General features: G+C 44.7%; 1 protein-coding gene across 1 annotated transcript in view; it reads left to right on the forward strand.

Annotated features, from left to right (window-relative positions):
* The first annotated feature begins 8,877 nt into the window (after window positions 1–8,877).
* Window positions 8,878–15,236, forward strand: part of BARX2 (BARX homeobox 2) — a 71,433-nt gene continuing 65,074 nt past the window's right edge. The window contains exon 1 of the mRNA XM_022556274.2: window positions 8,878–9,774. Within this exon, the coding sequence (XP_022411982.2) occupies window positions 9,588–9,774 (187 nt within the window). The 5' untranslated portion in view covers window positions 8,878–9,587. The remainder of the gene's footprint in view (window positions 9,775–15,236) is intronic.

Below are 15,236 nucleotides of genomic sequence, written 5' to 3' on the forward strand. Positions count from 1 at the left end.
AGTAAACCACTTACCCTGATTCCTCATCTGTGAAACAGAAACGATGAGATATGTCCTTTCTTCATTCACAGGACTTTGTGACGCTCCCATGAAGCAAGGTATTTGGAACTTTTCTGTACATGGAAGTGTTCTGCACATGTAAGGTATTGTTGAATTACACTTTATACTTTTGAACTTAAATGTTTTTGAGGAAAAATGATAGAGGTTAATTGTAGGACAATTCAAACAATACTCAAAACTACAGAAAGGAATGTAAATCCCTCAAAATTTCACTATCAAGGAATTATCACTGTTAACATTTGAACATGTCTTCAGACAACTCTGCATGTACATATATACACATGTATATAAACAATGTTTCAAAAATTGAATTGTATTATACATTCTGTTATTTAAATGCCTCCCCCCACACCCTCAACATTGCGTAATAGCCAATATTTATGGATCTTTAATAATGCGTCAGGCTTTGTCTAAGCCTTTTAAGTGAGTCATTTAATCTCAGGGCAGTGGCATTGAGTGTGTACTTTTTTGTCTGAGTATGTACTTTTATTGTAAAGACAGGAAACTGAGGTTCAGAGAAGTGAAATAACAGATTTTCCGATTTCCTGCCATTTTAAGGAACCTTACAACAAACATATTTGCTTCTGCTTACAGCTTTTCCCACTTTTATTATGTCTTCAGCATTCTGTTTGTTAGTAGACAAATCAAGAGGGCTGCTTGTTCAAAAATGTCAGTTCTCACACCTACAAATCTCTAGGGGAAGAGACATGGGTTGAGAATTTTTAAACAAGCTGTCCTTGGAGGTTGTTATATGTACAATCATGTTTGAGAACCACAACCTTGGTTTAAATTCCTAGATTGGGATTGCTGGATCGATTTTGAACTTGAGACATAATGCCAAACGGCCCTTCAGAAATGTCAACCAGTTTTCATTCCCACAAACCGTGTGTGACTAATTTAGGCTCTTTTGTTTGGATCTCTCTGTATTCCACAATATTACCTTGTACATTGCTTCCTAGTTTGTCGTCAGGACAGTAACCTACTTGTAGGCTATTTAGCGCACGTGTGTGTGCACCCACTAAAGTTTCAATTTGAGGTTGAGCACTTTTCTTCAAATGTGTTAATTATTTTGAGGTTCAGGAGGCTTTCTGCATATTCTGTTTAATGATACGCTCTCTTTCTCTCTCATCTCTTCAACACCTTGCCCCATGTGCTGCTCTCTGTCTGGTCTCTAAGCCGTTGTCTTCGGGGCTGTAAAACCTACTTTTCTAAAATTATACTGGATAAATGAAGGTATAAACTCTGCACAATTAGTACCCCCAGATGGAAAACAAATTCTCGTTCTTTCCACAAGAAGTCTACTACAGTCTACCCTCTGCCCCCCGTTGGATCCCCCTAGTTTATCCTATTCTTAATCTAGAGTCCTTCTGCTGAATTCTCCAAAGTCTTAATCCTACCAACTTCCAGTCTCCCCATGTCAGAACTAAAATCCTTCCCCTTAGCTACGTAAGCATCGTTCCTTTACTGAACTCCAGATTTTGTAAAGCAAGATCCTCCTCGTACTAAAAGTTCTAAATAAAACTCTTTTTCTCCTTTTCAAAAACTATCTTCCTCCTGCCTAGGAAACTAGATTTCTTTGAATTTCTTTGTCCTCAAAGTAAAGAGCTATTTCCTCTCCTAAAGGAGACAGAAAGACTTTTTTTTTTCTTTTACTAATTCATTAACAACTAACCTTTGACAATTAAGATACAGACATCTTACAAGGTATACACAGACAGCAGCCTAAGAGGTCATGTACCCTGGAATATTTAGTAGGAGGGTGAGTCATCTCAGACTTAATATAAAGTTTACATTAGTCAGTTTATGACAATTATTATTTCTAATTGTCTGTGTCTTAAAAACAACCTTTAAATCTATGCAGAGGATAAAGCTGTGTAAAACTAGACATAGGTAGGTTATCTGTATTTCACGTTGCCCCAAAAAATATAAAAACGTCTTTTTCTTCTAATACATTTATGCAAGTGGGAGCTTGCATTCTAATACAGCTTTCTGAACCAAATCATTTTATAAACTCTTTTGGATCCGAGGATTTTAAATCCATGAATGAGAACATGAATGTGAAAGGAAAAATGGGTTAATACAAGCAGAATGTTGGGCTGGGGACCTGAAACTTTCTCTTCCCTTCTCTGAGCGTTTGTTTCTCCCTGGGGCTGTCTCTATGTGATCCGGAAAGATAGTGAGCTGAAATTCCAAATATTCTTTGACAATTTCACATGAGACTGAAAAAAATAAAAGGATAGTATGGTTTTGATTTTATAGAGAAGCATTCTGTGCAACAGCGATTTAAAGAAAAAGCTGTATTCGCCTATATTTGGTCATTCAAATAATGTATCAGATTTCCTGAAAATAAGGAGACAGGCGAACAGGAATGCTAGTAAATTCCAGGAGAATAAACACTATTTGGTGATTTCTAGTACTGCTGATTTTATTTTTCAACGTTTAACAAACACCAGTCTGGCTTAGTTCTGGCGTGGTCTCAACCTTGAGAATGTAGAATTCAAATGAGCACAGAATTGTCTCAGAGACATGGCTACGCCATCTTCATACCCATGACATTTTGGACTGAAGATCTGTCAGAACACCTCCCAAACATTAACTGATAAAAATCAAAACCTCCTTCAGGAACTGATTTCAGAAGAGAAAATTAAAACCTTTTGAGCTATATCCACTTACTGTCTACCCTGAGAAAACAACCCATTGTTCTGCTGTACAAATGACTAATTTGACTAATTTTTTCCCCTGGCTTGGCAGAATCTTTTATTGAACTGATTGAAATGACCAGATGTTTCGGCAGCTTATGTAGACATAATCTAAGAGACTCAATAATTGACTTAAGTAAACGTATCAGGATGTGGACTGGCAATAGAATTTGAGGATTCTCTGTTCTGTGTTGACTTCAAATCCCTTTTTAAAAGGCAGGCTCCTTGTGTAATTGAAATGCGCAGAGATTGGCACCATCTCAGTCATTTACTTTAGTAATTTATAGCCTATTTAGATCTGAGCATCTCTGTGACTTTTGAAAGAAAGCAAGGAAAAGCTTCAGTATTAGAGACCTATAAAAATTGTCTGTGAGGCTGTCTGCTCAAAGTGAAATGAAATACTTCTCTGCAGAAAAATCCCCAGATGAAAAGATTGCAACTGAATTTCATTTGACTCAGATTATCTAGAAAATGATACAATTGCATTTTCCTTAAGTTTTTGAGTGTTTTTTATGAGAATGTTTAATGCCAGAATTCTCCATGTTATTTTTTGATTCTCCATTTTGCTTTGAGCACAATTGCTGTGTTGTAATCTCTAGTGAAGATAAAAATATTCATTATAAATAACTCACCGAGGTCAACTTTCTCTTAAAAGCCTATCACCAGAAGAAAGATTTCAAATTGTGGTTTATTCCTTAGAAAAGGAAACAGTCTGCACATCTTTCCATGCCTAAAAGCCTGCTAACCTAGGCTGAGCGTGGGACGGAAAGATACAACAAATGTCAAACTTTGGGCTGGACGACTCACTTAGCCTCGGTTTTCTTTTCCCTTCTCTAAGATTAAAGATTCCTCTTGAATTTGTTTAGTAAACAAGGTTTCCGAATGTTTCTTATTTCCCTTTTTTTCATTGTCCTTTCCTACCCCTCTCTTCATTCCTATATTAAAGAAAAAAAAGTTTATAGAACCTAGGCACAGGCAGGCGTGCACACGCCGCCCCCTACACTTAGACCTAAGTGGGTGATTAGCACCTGTGTCCATGAGTGCATACAAACTTCCTTTTCCTTAGAGCTTGGAGAGCAGAGACCATTCCATTCTGATTGGCACTCTGCACCCAGTGTTCTTGGTAAACATTGTTCTGTATTAGCATAATAACAATCACACCAGCAAGTTAATCATTCGAGTGTTGTTTTTCCTTCGTATGGTCAGAGGCAGACTGGCTCCACAAGTCTTCTCCTGCGCTGGCTGACACAGGAACCTTCTTGTCCTTGATAACAGCCCATGCCAACGACAGGCTGACTGCTCATTTTCTTTGCAACCCTGCCTCGCTGGGTTCATTGCTGCTGGCCGGCTCTGTGTTAGGGCGGATTACAGAGAATTCACATGAAACCTAATCGAGGCCTGCGTGATGCAGAGAAGAGAATAAAAATACTTTACGAGATGATTTGGATGAGATGTCACCCAGTGGGTGCAGGATCATGGCGGGTTTTTTCTGCAGACAGAAGCCATAACAACGATATATGAGCCATTCTCTTGTGAAGTGCTGGTTAGAATGATTGACGCCTGCAGATGTGCTGAGTCTGTGGCTGCACGTGCCAGATGTTGAGTAGCACTTAGGGACGCTTGGTGGCCAGGGCCATTTCCTTCGGTTAACGATAGTCCCTCACTCTAACGCCAGCTCCTCTCACTCTTTATTTCTTGGTTGATTCTGGGTTCTAAACATTGAACAAAAACCAACCCCAAACACATGAAACAGCAGTGGCTCTGATGCTTTTTTAAAAAGGCAGTTTTATTTTGTGATGGTTTTTGAAAGCGAATTGATTATTTTATTGAACTCAAAGTGAAGGCAGTGGGAAGCCTGGCATTTCATGGGTTAGTGCGGTGCACACAATCCTCCATGGAATCCTCCAGTAAAGCTGAGTTGGCTATCATCACCCCATGTTGTGGTTGAAGACCAGAGGTCAGGGAAATTACTAAGTGATTGGGCTGGGAATGGAACACAGGTTTCCCTGACTCAAAAGTTCTTTCCACTTGCCCCAGGCAGCCAGGGCACTGCCCCATGACATATTCAAAGTGATTCTCCTCTCTTGTGGCAGCTTTCTCATTAGTGAGGGGTATCATGTACAAAAAAAAAAAAAAAAGTCAAAATCAGTGATACTCCAAACATCAATATCCATTTCTACAATATTATGGAAAAGATAGGAGTGATTAAATTTTATTTTCCTGGCTATATCCAATGGGATAATTGAGACACATAGGCAGAAGTAAGGCTGTTTCATGTCAGGATAGCACAATTTTAAAAGGGAAACAATCAGCAAAACAAATGGCTTTTAAAAAAAATTTTTTTAACGAATGGTTTTAATCTGTATACCAAGCTTCTAAAAAGTTGGAAACTTTTGGATGATTTACTGCATTTTCACTCTTCACATAACTGTTAGGTGCTTTGTAGATACAACCATCGTCTTTTTTTTTTTTTTTTCTGTAAACTTTTGCTCCAGAAAGATGTTTTGAGAAAGAAAGACCTATTCAGACATTTCCAAGCCCATTTGTCAAGTGGATTACATTTGTGCCCTCTCTTAAAAAGACGCTTTACAGTGTATGAGAGCAGTTTTTGTAAATTAATATCATCATTAAAAATAAGCTGGCTTTCTTCTCTTCCTTCGGCTTCTTGTTGTGCAAGTCTGCGGTGCTGGGCTCCGCAGGCAGGAGTTTTGGCATGGCCCTGGGGCCCAGGGGAATATTAACTTACAAGGCTTTCCCTATTTTGTTTTTACATGTCTGAAACCATTTCAAATCTTAGCAACTGAAATACAAGTTATTAAACACACTTTACTGGAGTGTAAGGAGGGCTTCCGCTCCACTCCCCCCACTTGTAGATGATTGCAAATGAGTTCATATACTCGGAAGACTTGTGCCCCGGCCGCTTCTGACATCTACCTCGACACAAAGCCCAGGATTATAAAAGGATAGTTACGCAAAAAATGAAGCTGAGCTCATTTACCTAGGGTTAGATCCTATTTAAATGCCATCCTAGGGTTTTTAAATAGCATTTTGCTTTAATAAATTTCATGTGTTCTAGTTGAATGGAGACACTGGCTGTCAGCTGAAATGGGAAAGAGTGATTCTTTGGTTTCTAGTTGTCAGAACCTTTTAACTTTGCACAGGTGTCTTTGCCTCCTTCCTTCTGGCTGGGCTCTATCCCCAGGAATCAGGCGCCAGATGGGGGAGGGGAGCTGATCTCCTGAAGCCTCCTGGTGATGTGTGTTTTTATCCCCTTCCATTCCTGCCTGAGCAAGCATGGCTGGGTACAGACAGGTCTGTGCCTCTCCATGTGTGTTCCTCCCGGTAGAGGGGCAGAGACACTGCTGGGGTACAGTCACAGGAGGCTGGGAAGTGTCTGTGGGTCTCCAGCAGCTGGAAAAGGTTTGAGGCTCTTAGGCAGATGTTTGCTGTTTCAGCCACTTCATTAATGTTGGAAACAAAACCCCTGACTATTCCTGACCAAAGCCCCACTTCATGATTGACAGCTGGGGTGTGCTTCTTCCCACGAAAGCCCTTTACAGTCTGAGATCAGGAGAGAGGGAGTGAAAAGAGAGAGATGAGTGCAAAATGGGAATTGGGCTGGATGCCGTTACTGAAAAACCAAAAATATAAAGGAAAGAGAGGCTCATTTAAGGAGAAAGACAAATGGAGTACAACTAGTGAAGATCTGAAGTCCCATCGTGTGCTCGGGTCTTACACACATTATATAATTATCCCAGCTTTCATGCATTAATTTATTTATGACAGGTACTGAGAACCTACTATGTGCCAGTGCTATGCTGGTATTGGTGGTACAAGACGAATTGTCCAGTGGGTGAAAGAAATATGCAGAAGGCAATAATACAGTAAAGGAACCTCTAAGATAGAGGTAGGAACAGCAAGGACAGCCTTGGGGAGTGTGGGATCTTTCCCAAAGGAGGTGACATTTGAGATGGGCCTTGAATTAGTTTTCCAGGCAGCGAAGGAGGGAGGGGAGGGGGTGCCGTGGGCATTCCCACTGAAGGGAAGAGCTGTGTAGTCATGGATTATGAAAGGCTAACCTTGTGAAGTAGGTATTATGATTATCATTTACAAATGAAAAAACTGAGGCTCAGCTTTGATTATAAGCAACAGAAAGCTGAAGGTTCCAGACTCCCAAGATCTGGAATCTCTCTTTCCAATACCTGGGGACTTGTGCTCTCAGACCCCCTATGAGATTTCTTGCCTCTGTGGTAGAAAATAGAAAAGATGGAAAATCCAATAAGCTATTATTTAATTTATTGGGTCTGAAGAGAGGGAAGGAAGAGAGGAAGAGAGGAGCAAGGAAAGGAAGAGAGGAAAGAAAGGAAAAGAGAAAGAGATAGAAGATGCGGAGGAGAGATGGGGGAATTCGATCCAGCAGAGGAGGCCCGGGGTGCTGGGAACAGTGGGGAAGGGGAAATGGACGGAAGCGGAGGAAAGGGGCCTGTGGCGGTGGAAGGAACCGGAAGAGCCGGCGAGGCTAGAGGACGGGACAAGAGGTGGAGGAAAAGACTGGGCCCGAAGAGTAACCGGGCGCGCGCGTAACGTGAGGGCCCGACAGAGGGTCCGAAGGGCTAACGCTCGGTCCCTCTCCAGGGTCACCGGGTGCGGTGCAGAGGCTCGGGGGTCTCCCCCACGCCGCGCCCTCCAATCCCACCAAACACGCAGTTTCTCGGCGCTGCCGACAGCTCTGCACTTTCCAGCGGGACATATAACTCCCCACCCAACAATGTCCTCGGTGCGAACGCCGCGCCCCTGGGGACGGTCCCCCGCTCGTGGTGCATTGGGTCCTTGCTCCGCCGACGTCCAGGAGGACCCCTGGGTCGCAGCGCCCAGCGGCGCTGCCCGGGCTGAGCTGGGAGCGTTCTCGGCCCCGCGCTGGGCAGCGGACAGGCCTTGGGACCGGCCACCGCAGCCGCGGACGCGCCGGGCCCAGCGCGGCGACCTCTGAGCTCTGCGGCGGGACGCGCGCCGCCACCGGGACACCTGGCCGCAGCTCTCGCGGGCCCTCAAGCCGCCTCTCCGGGAGGAGAAGAATAAGCATAAGGAGATATCATGAGAATAAACGAAAACCGTTCTAAATGGAGAGGAGGAGGGGAGGGGAGCCAGGGCGCACGCAAACACCTCGGGAATGAAGTTCCTCAAAGGCGCGTTGCGGGCCACGTCTAATGCAAGGCTCTGATTCGGTTTATTACTATTTTCTCTCAGTGCCTATTAGTTCTCCAGGCTTTCTTTCCCCTTCCCTCTGAATTGAACCACTGGCCAGGCGCGCGCGTCCACTTGCTTCCGCGGCGACTCGGGCTGCAGGGCGAGCAGCTCTGCAGCGAGCCCGCCGTTCCCCGGGGCCGCGAGATGTCACCATACCCAAACTCGGTCTCGGAGAAGACCATCCGCGTCTGTAATTCTCAGTCTCCTTACCGTGCGTTTCCCTTCCGGCCCCGTGCAAACTAACTCCCAGGCATAATTGCGCGAAACCGGCAGCACCGGCAGATTCTGCCGAGCGCGGGCGAGGGGCCAGGACGCGGGCAGCGGGACGGTCCGGGTACCGAGGCTGGGTGGGGTCCCCTCGCCCCTTGCCCAACAATTCCAACTGAAAACAAAAGTTCGTTCAGATACTGATTGGGACAGACTCGGAAGTTAGGCGCCCAGGAGGCAGAAGACAAACGCGTGTCTTCGCGGCTCCCCCAACCCTACGCGTCGCCAGGGACCCGGGGGACGAAAGCCGTGGTGCCAGGGTATCCGGCACCAGGAGCCACGACCGGTCTGACTCGCCGCACCCGGCAGTCCCGCTGCGCTGGCCCTTCTGGGGACGAAAAAAGGTTTATAAACAGAGCTCAAAAATAAAAAAGGAACACGTGCTTTCGATAACTTTTTTTTTTTTTAACAGTTTACTATGGGGATAACGGACAGGGCAAAGGTCATTGATGGTTTGGGATCTCCGTGGAACGGTCAAGTTCGCGATCGCGGCGTACACTCCGGGTGCCGGAACGCGCGGGCTGGGAGCCGGCTGCGAGCGTAGGGGACGCTATGGGCGGGCGCCGTCCTTGGGAAACGGCGCGCGGAAGTCCACGTGGGGAGGCAGGAAGGCACCCAGCTCCTCGGGGGCGCTGGTTCTGGGGCCCGCAGTCTCGGGAGCCTCGGCGAAGTCTCGACTTCTTTCTACTAACAGACCAGGACGTGCCCGCCCGCCGGGTGCCGGCGATGGTAGCACGGCTGGGAGCGCGGCGTGCCCGGCGCGAGGGTGGCGCGCGTGGCTCCGCGTGGGCAGCGGCCCCCGGAGGCCTAGCCCGTTGGCGGGGGCGGCGCGCGCTCCCCGCACCGCGCGCACACACGGGCGCGCACACTGCACACACACACCTGGAGCTCGTCCCAGGAGGGGGGCGGGGAGGAGAGCCGGAGCGAGTGTCTTAAAATAGGCACGCAGACAAGCGCGAGACGCTGAGAGGCTGGAGAAGGCTATCAAGAGCGGTGGGCACGAGGTGCGCAGGTCCGCCCCGGTTGGCACAGGCGGGCTGGGCGGGGTGGGCGCCGAGCGGCCGGCCCTCCGCGCGGCTCAGCACCAGGCCCTGCGGGAAGCGCGCGCTGATTGACAGCTGCACTGTCCCCAAAAGGCTCGGCGAAGATGCTGATCCGCGGGTGGGTCTAGACGCGCAGCCCGCGCGCCCGGTGCCGGCTCCCTCCGCACCTCCCGAGCCCCGCCGCCTCCCGGTCGCCGAGGAGCCGGCCGGAGGCCCCCGCCGGCGCGCCAGCCCCGCGGCCTCGGGCGGCGGGCGCTCGCCCGGGCTCACCATGCACTGCCACGCAGAGCTGAGGCTGAGCTCGCCCGGCCAGCTCAAAGCAGCCAGGAGGCGCTACAAGACTTTCATGATCGACGAGATCCTCTCCAAGGAGACCTGCGACTACTTTGAGAAACTTTCCCTCTACTCCATGTGCCCGTCGCTGGTCGTGCGACCCAAGCCCCTGCATTCCTGTACCGGTAAGACGGCCCGCGGGAGCGCAGTGGGGTGTGGCCGCTTTCGTGCCGGGGTCGGGCGCTTGACCACCTCTGTCCTCCCACCCAAGGGCGAGAGGAAGGGGCCCGGGGAATTGTGGGCCCCTGCAAGAGGACTAGACTTGTCCGAGGCGAGCATTGCAGAGGCCTCTGCAACCTGGAAGGGGCCCGGCAAGGTGTCAATGGCAAGGTTACAAAGGCAGTCAAGGCAGCGCGCCCCCGAGAGCCGGCCGCCCCGCAGCGCCTGGGATCTGCTGGCAGGAGAACCTTCCTCCTTCCCAGCGCTGCTGTGGTTTTCAGGAAGAAAGTTCAAACCCTTGACCTGGTTGAGCACTTAAATCATTGTCTCAGGAAGTGGCGTTGCTTCTCACCTTGAGTTAACTCGTCCAACTTCCTCCTGTCTCCACTGGGAATTTTACAAGTAAGTCAGTATCCTGAGGTTCCCCGCAAAATCCGCTGAACTTTACTTAAAAGGATCTCCCTCTGGGGAAGTAGTTCTGGAATGTGTCGTGTTGTGGAGCCAGCTGAGGAGGTCAACCCTGTGAGTTTTAAGTGACTAAAAAACAATGATCGCAATAAAAACACTCCTGAAATCTGGTTTGCTTTCTCCACAAGAACGAGACCCGTAGTAAAAATAAAGAACACTTAATAAATATACTTTAAAAGTCATACGTTTATGTAGAAAATAAATCCAAAGTTATTTCTAAAAAACGTGCATTAAAAGAAGCTCCAAGTTTCATAGTGCCCTGGCATTATAAGGATTTAGGCTCTCCAGACGCGGGTATAGCGAAAAAAAAAATTGAAGCAATTTTTATCAAAAAAGTTATTGACCCTGCTTTCAACTGAAGGTAAAAATTTAGTATTTCCAAACCGAAAGACCCTTTGAGGGTATATTTGTTGCATGGGTAGCATGAAATAAATGAATTTAATTGTACTTACTTTGAAAAAGTAAAGTGAAGAGATAGCAGTGGTTTTGAAAGATATTTTTGGAACGTTCAGGCCAAGAGCTGCTAGTACACTGTGCTTGGAATACTGCATTTTCTGTTGATTCCATTGATAGGCTCTCTAGGACAATCAGTAAATACGTGTGTAAATACATACAGTAAAGTTCTTTTACAACCAACTTGTTCCTACATGTATTTGGTAATAAAATGAGTATTATACTCAATTACTCCTTTGTAAAATACATTTTGTCTGTAAGGTGGAATTAGGCCTGGTAGCCCAGCACAAGACTTGTAATACTGCATTTTAAAAGCCAAGAAATATACGAAACAAGATACGAAGAAGAAATTTGAAAAACAAGATAGATATGGTTGATGTTTTTACATTTGTATGTCTGCCATGCGTTAAACCTGGGATGAGTTGTCTGCATAGATCTTGGAGCGGGGAACTAGGCTGATTCTTGTTTTGAGCATAAATAATCGTTTGCCATGAGAACTCAAATCCCTTAAAGGAAAAAGAGAGGATCCGTTTTAATCGTAAATCTCTCGCACACTGAAAAGACACTGTATACCTGGAGGTCCCTAGGACAAAGCAGAACAGCTTCTCCTAAGCACCTAGGCATAGCCTGATGCCTGCAAACTTTTTAGCGACTTCGCGCCATGCATTGACTTGAAGGCAGCTTTTCCTGGCCTTTAGCAGTCACAGAACTGGATCATAGAAATCATGCCAGAAAAAGAGTAATAAACAGCCTCCAAAAACAATGACCCAGTCATCAGTCGAGGCTAAGTTTTGTGTTTTATTGAACCTTGTGTGGCACATACATCAGAGGAAAATACAGTGATTCATATGTACTTTTGTGAGTGTTAAAAGTGAATCGCACATATTTCACGAACTAAAAGTTGTGCTCAGCCTCGTGCTTTTGAAGTTCTTTGATGGCTTGTGGGAGAGGGTGGTTGTTGGCACTGGCGTTCTTGCCTTATTGTTCCCATGCTTGATTTCTTTACGTCGTTCTTTTGCAAATGTGTTGTGATTTTGCTCTAGTTGAGATTTAAAGTATAGAAACTGGGATTTGCCAGTGGAATTAAACCCATAAAAACTGGCTACAATAGTCCATCCTTTCAGATCATAAGCTTTCAGTGGGTTTACGATTACAGTTAAAGCCTTACATGTATTAGATCATGGGAATACCATTAGCAACTTCTCAAAGGTTTTGCAAATACCGTGCTTTCAAAGCATTTTTGTTGCTTTTAACAGTTATGTTCAGGATCACGAATCTTAAATTGGATGAACTTAATCTTTTTTTATTAATTAAAAAAACAGTTGCTGGCATTCATAATGAAACTATATATATATATTTTTTTTCTGGATAGAGATAAATATTTAGCACTTTTGGTGGAACCAATGCATAAAATGTTCAAATCAAGTGAAAGGCATAAATTGGAATTAAAGTTACTGAACTATCTCATCCTTTGGTTTGCTGTTTTAAGATTTATATAACTAACAGAAGTGACTTTTGTCAGCTAAAATAATGAAAACTGAGATAATAAAGTGACCACCGTGCACAGTAAATACATGAAATTGTGGTGGAAAAAAAGCTACAGCGTTTAAAAAGCCGCTACATGATTAGGCAAACCATGTCGTTCAGATTTAGCAAAATCCTAATGTCAGTTTATGATCCTGATCTCGGGCAGAAGAGCATGTATATTCAAGTGAACTGAGAAATGGAAACATTTCTCATCTGGTAGGTAATCACTCGACAGTAATTTATTATTAGACACCCTAACCTTGACGGGCTGCTCATCTTCAAAAACAATTGTTTATTTGAACAGGCCCCTTTCTTATGAAAATAGAGTAATTTTAGTTTTAGGAAGCAATCTCCAGATTGATTTAAGTTTCCTAATAGATCTCCTGCATCACATAATAGATATTGCGTAAAGGAACCCTTCTCTTAAAGCCAAACTAAGAGTTTAGTTTATGACATGTTGTTCTTACGTTAAAATCTGGTAACAGTAATCCTCACTCAGAATGGAACTGTGTTGCCACTTAGGAGCCGGTGATGATCTCTCATAAACATTAGAACGTTGACAGCGATTGAAGGCCAAAAATGACTTGCAGTTTATGATGTCATAAGTATTGTTTAACTCTCAGGTGCATTGTTTTATTTTTCTGGTTGTGATTAATGTTTCTTGGTGGAAGAGTCCCTTGAACTGGCTTCTCAGGACAGAATAGATTGCAGAGGTAGCGGCACGGTTCCTTTTGAGGGATCTCTCTTTCAGTTTGATCTGTAGAAATAGGCAGACTTTCTAAATTTGAGGGGTGTTTGGGAAAAAATGAGTAACTTGCTTCACAAAAAACAAGGATGTAACAATTTACCCTAAGAGTTTTCATAAGATGATACTGAGAAACCTAAGTACTGTGCATAATTACTTACAGCTTATTATAATTACTGATACTTATAACCTAGAATTACCCTAGGACTTGTACACGCACATTTGGGGGGAGGTGAATATAGGTATTTGTACATTTTACAACCCATGGCCCCTGCATGACTTTTAGTGATTTCACTAAAACCTATAGTTTAATTCTTTTTGTGTCCTCTGGCAGAAGGGTTCTGTAGGCTCTCTCCGTGACCTCCAGCGGCCAGTCTTACAGAGCTGACTGGGAGGAATCACAGTGACCACAGACCAGCCTTCCCAAGCAGAACATACTTTTTTTTTTTGCGAAGTGCTAGGGTCACATCAGGGCTTAAACATAGTTTCAGCCCGCACTGTGCACCACCGTCTTTCATATTAGGGTACTGAGAAATCAGGAAGATTCTTCCAGCTCCATTACACACCCGGGATAAAGCTGTGCAGTCACACCCAAGGGACAGTTAACCAGCCATTTAAAAGGGGCATGTGGGGAAGGGTGTTTATCTTAGGAGCGGGCTTTGAGAACATTTTATTCTTTGGTGGGTCCAAGAGAAACAAGTTCTTTGGGGTGGTGTCCTTGGGCTCATTTTTATCACAAAGATTGGGTGTCATCCTGGTGAAAAATGAAATGAGGTGTGGACCTGTGCGATGGGGGTCAGGGAGTCTGCTGCCACTTCATGAGTTGGCTCCAGTGATTCCCCCAATCCTAGCTCAGTCTTTTAGTTGGAGACCAAAACCTGTAGTATCTTGGGAACCTGGGTCCTGGGCACTGGAACGTTGATAGAGAAATGTAAACTGGGGGTGTGGAAAATTATCTTTATTAACAAGCATTTGTATTTCTGCCAGAGGCAAATACACTTTCATTAGCAAATCACTCATCACTGCCTCTCCTGTTCCCATTCTAAGGGTAAATAAATTGAGGGAAGCCCAGGATAGAGGACTCATCCAAGGTCAGGATATATTTGGAGCTGAGCTCTTTCGGGATCCTCAGCTGTTGTCTCCTTACTCCTTAAATTTTATGACACCTTTGTTAAATAGAGACACTGAGGGATTCCTTAGGGGTCAGTTTTAATGAGTGAATAGTTTATTAGCAATTTATTCACTGGTTCTCATTTTTCTAATAGCGAATGGGAAAATGATTAGAAATTTAGCAAGTTAAAATGCCTTTCCAAAGGTCTATAATCTTCAGTATCATTTAATTCAATAATTTAATTCAACAAATATTTACACTTGCTTGTTGACGGCACTGCCATTATTACTTTTTTTAAATTTATTTAAATTATTTTTTATTTTTGGCTGCGTTGGGTCTTCGTTGCAGCGCGGGCTTTCTCTAGTTGTGGTGAGCGGAGGCAACTTTTCGTTGTGGTGCGCGGGCTTCTCATTGCAGTGGCTTCTCTTGTTGCAGAGCACAGACTCTAGGCACGCAGGCTTCAGTAGTTGTGGCACATGGGCTCAGTAGTTGTGGCTCACAGGCTCTAGAGTGCAGGCTCAGTAGTTGTGGCACACGGGCTTAGTTGCTCCGTGGCATGTGGGATCTTCCCGGACCAGGGCTTAAACTCATGTCCCCTGCATTGGCAGGCAGATTCTTAACCACTGAGCCACCAGGGAAGTCCACTGCCATTATTTTTAAGTTTATTCTAAGTCTTGGCTAACAGTTGGGATATTTTAGATCTTTCTCTGAAACACCTGTAGAGCCACTGCCTAGCTCTTTTTTGTGGTCCTCTAGAGTCTATGTGGGCACTTTGGAATTGTGAAACATTATGATAATTTAATCCGTTTGCTTACCGTCTGGAATTTTCTCTTTGAACTCCACTTAAAGGGTATTATCAAAACCAAAATTGTCATATTAACCTCCTTAAATACAACTCAACTGAAATTGTATATGCAGTAAATCTTTTATGAAACCAATTTCCTGCAGTGTTGGTTGTTACCTCTGGCTTGAAAATAAAATTTGTGATCCCAGCGTGGCTGGTATATAGCTGCTGGTTTTAACGGACCTCAGGAATCTAAATGAGAAGATTGTTACGTTTTTACATCCCAGGAATCTATTTGAAAAGCAGTAAGGACGGTAAATTGTTGTTTAGATTGTAAAGA

This window comes from Delphinapterus leucas, chromosome 7 (assembly GCF_059928025.1).
Source record: "Delphinapterus leucas isolate spDelLeu-1000000601 "Yukka" chromosome 7, BTC_Dleu_Yukka2, whole genome shotgun sequence".
Classification (NCBI taxonomy): domain Eukaryota; kingdom Metazoa; phylum Chordata; class Mammalia; order Artiodactyla; family Monodontidae; genus Delphinapterus; species Delphinapterus leucas.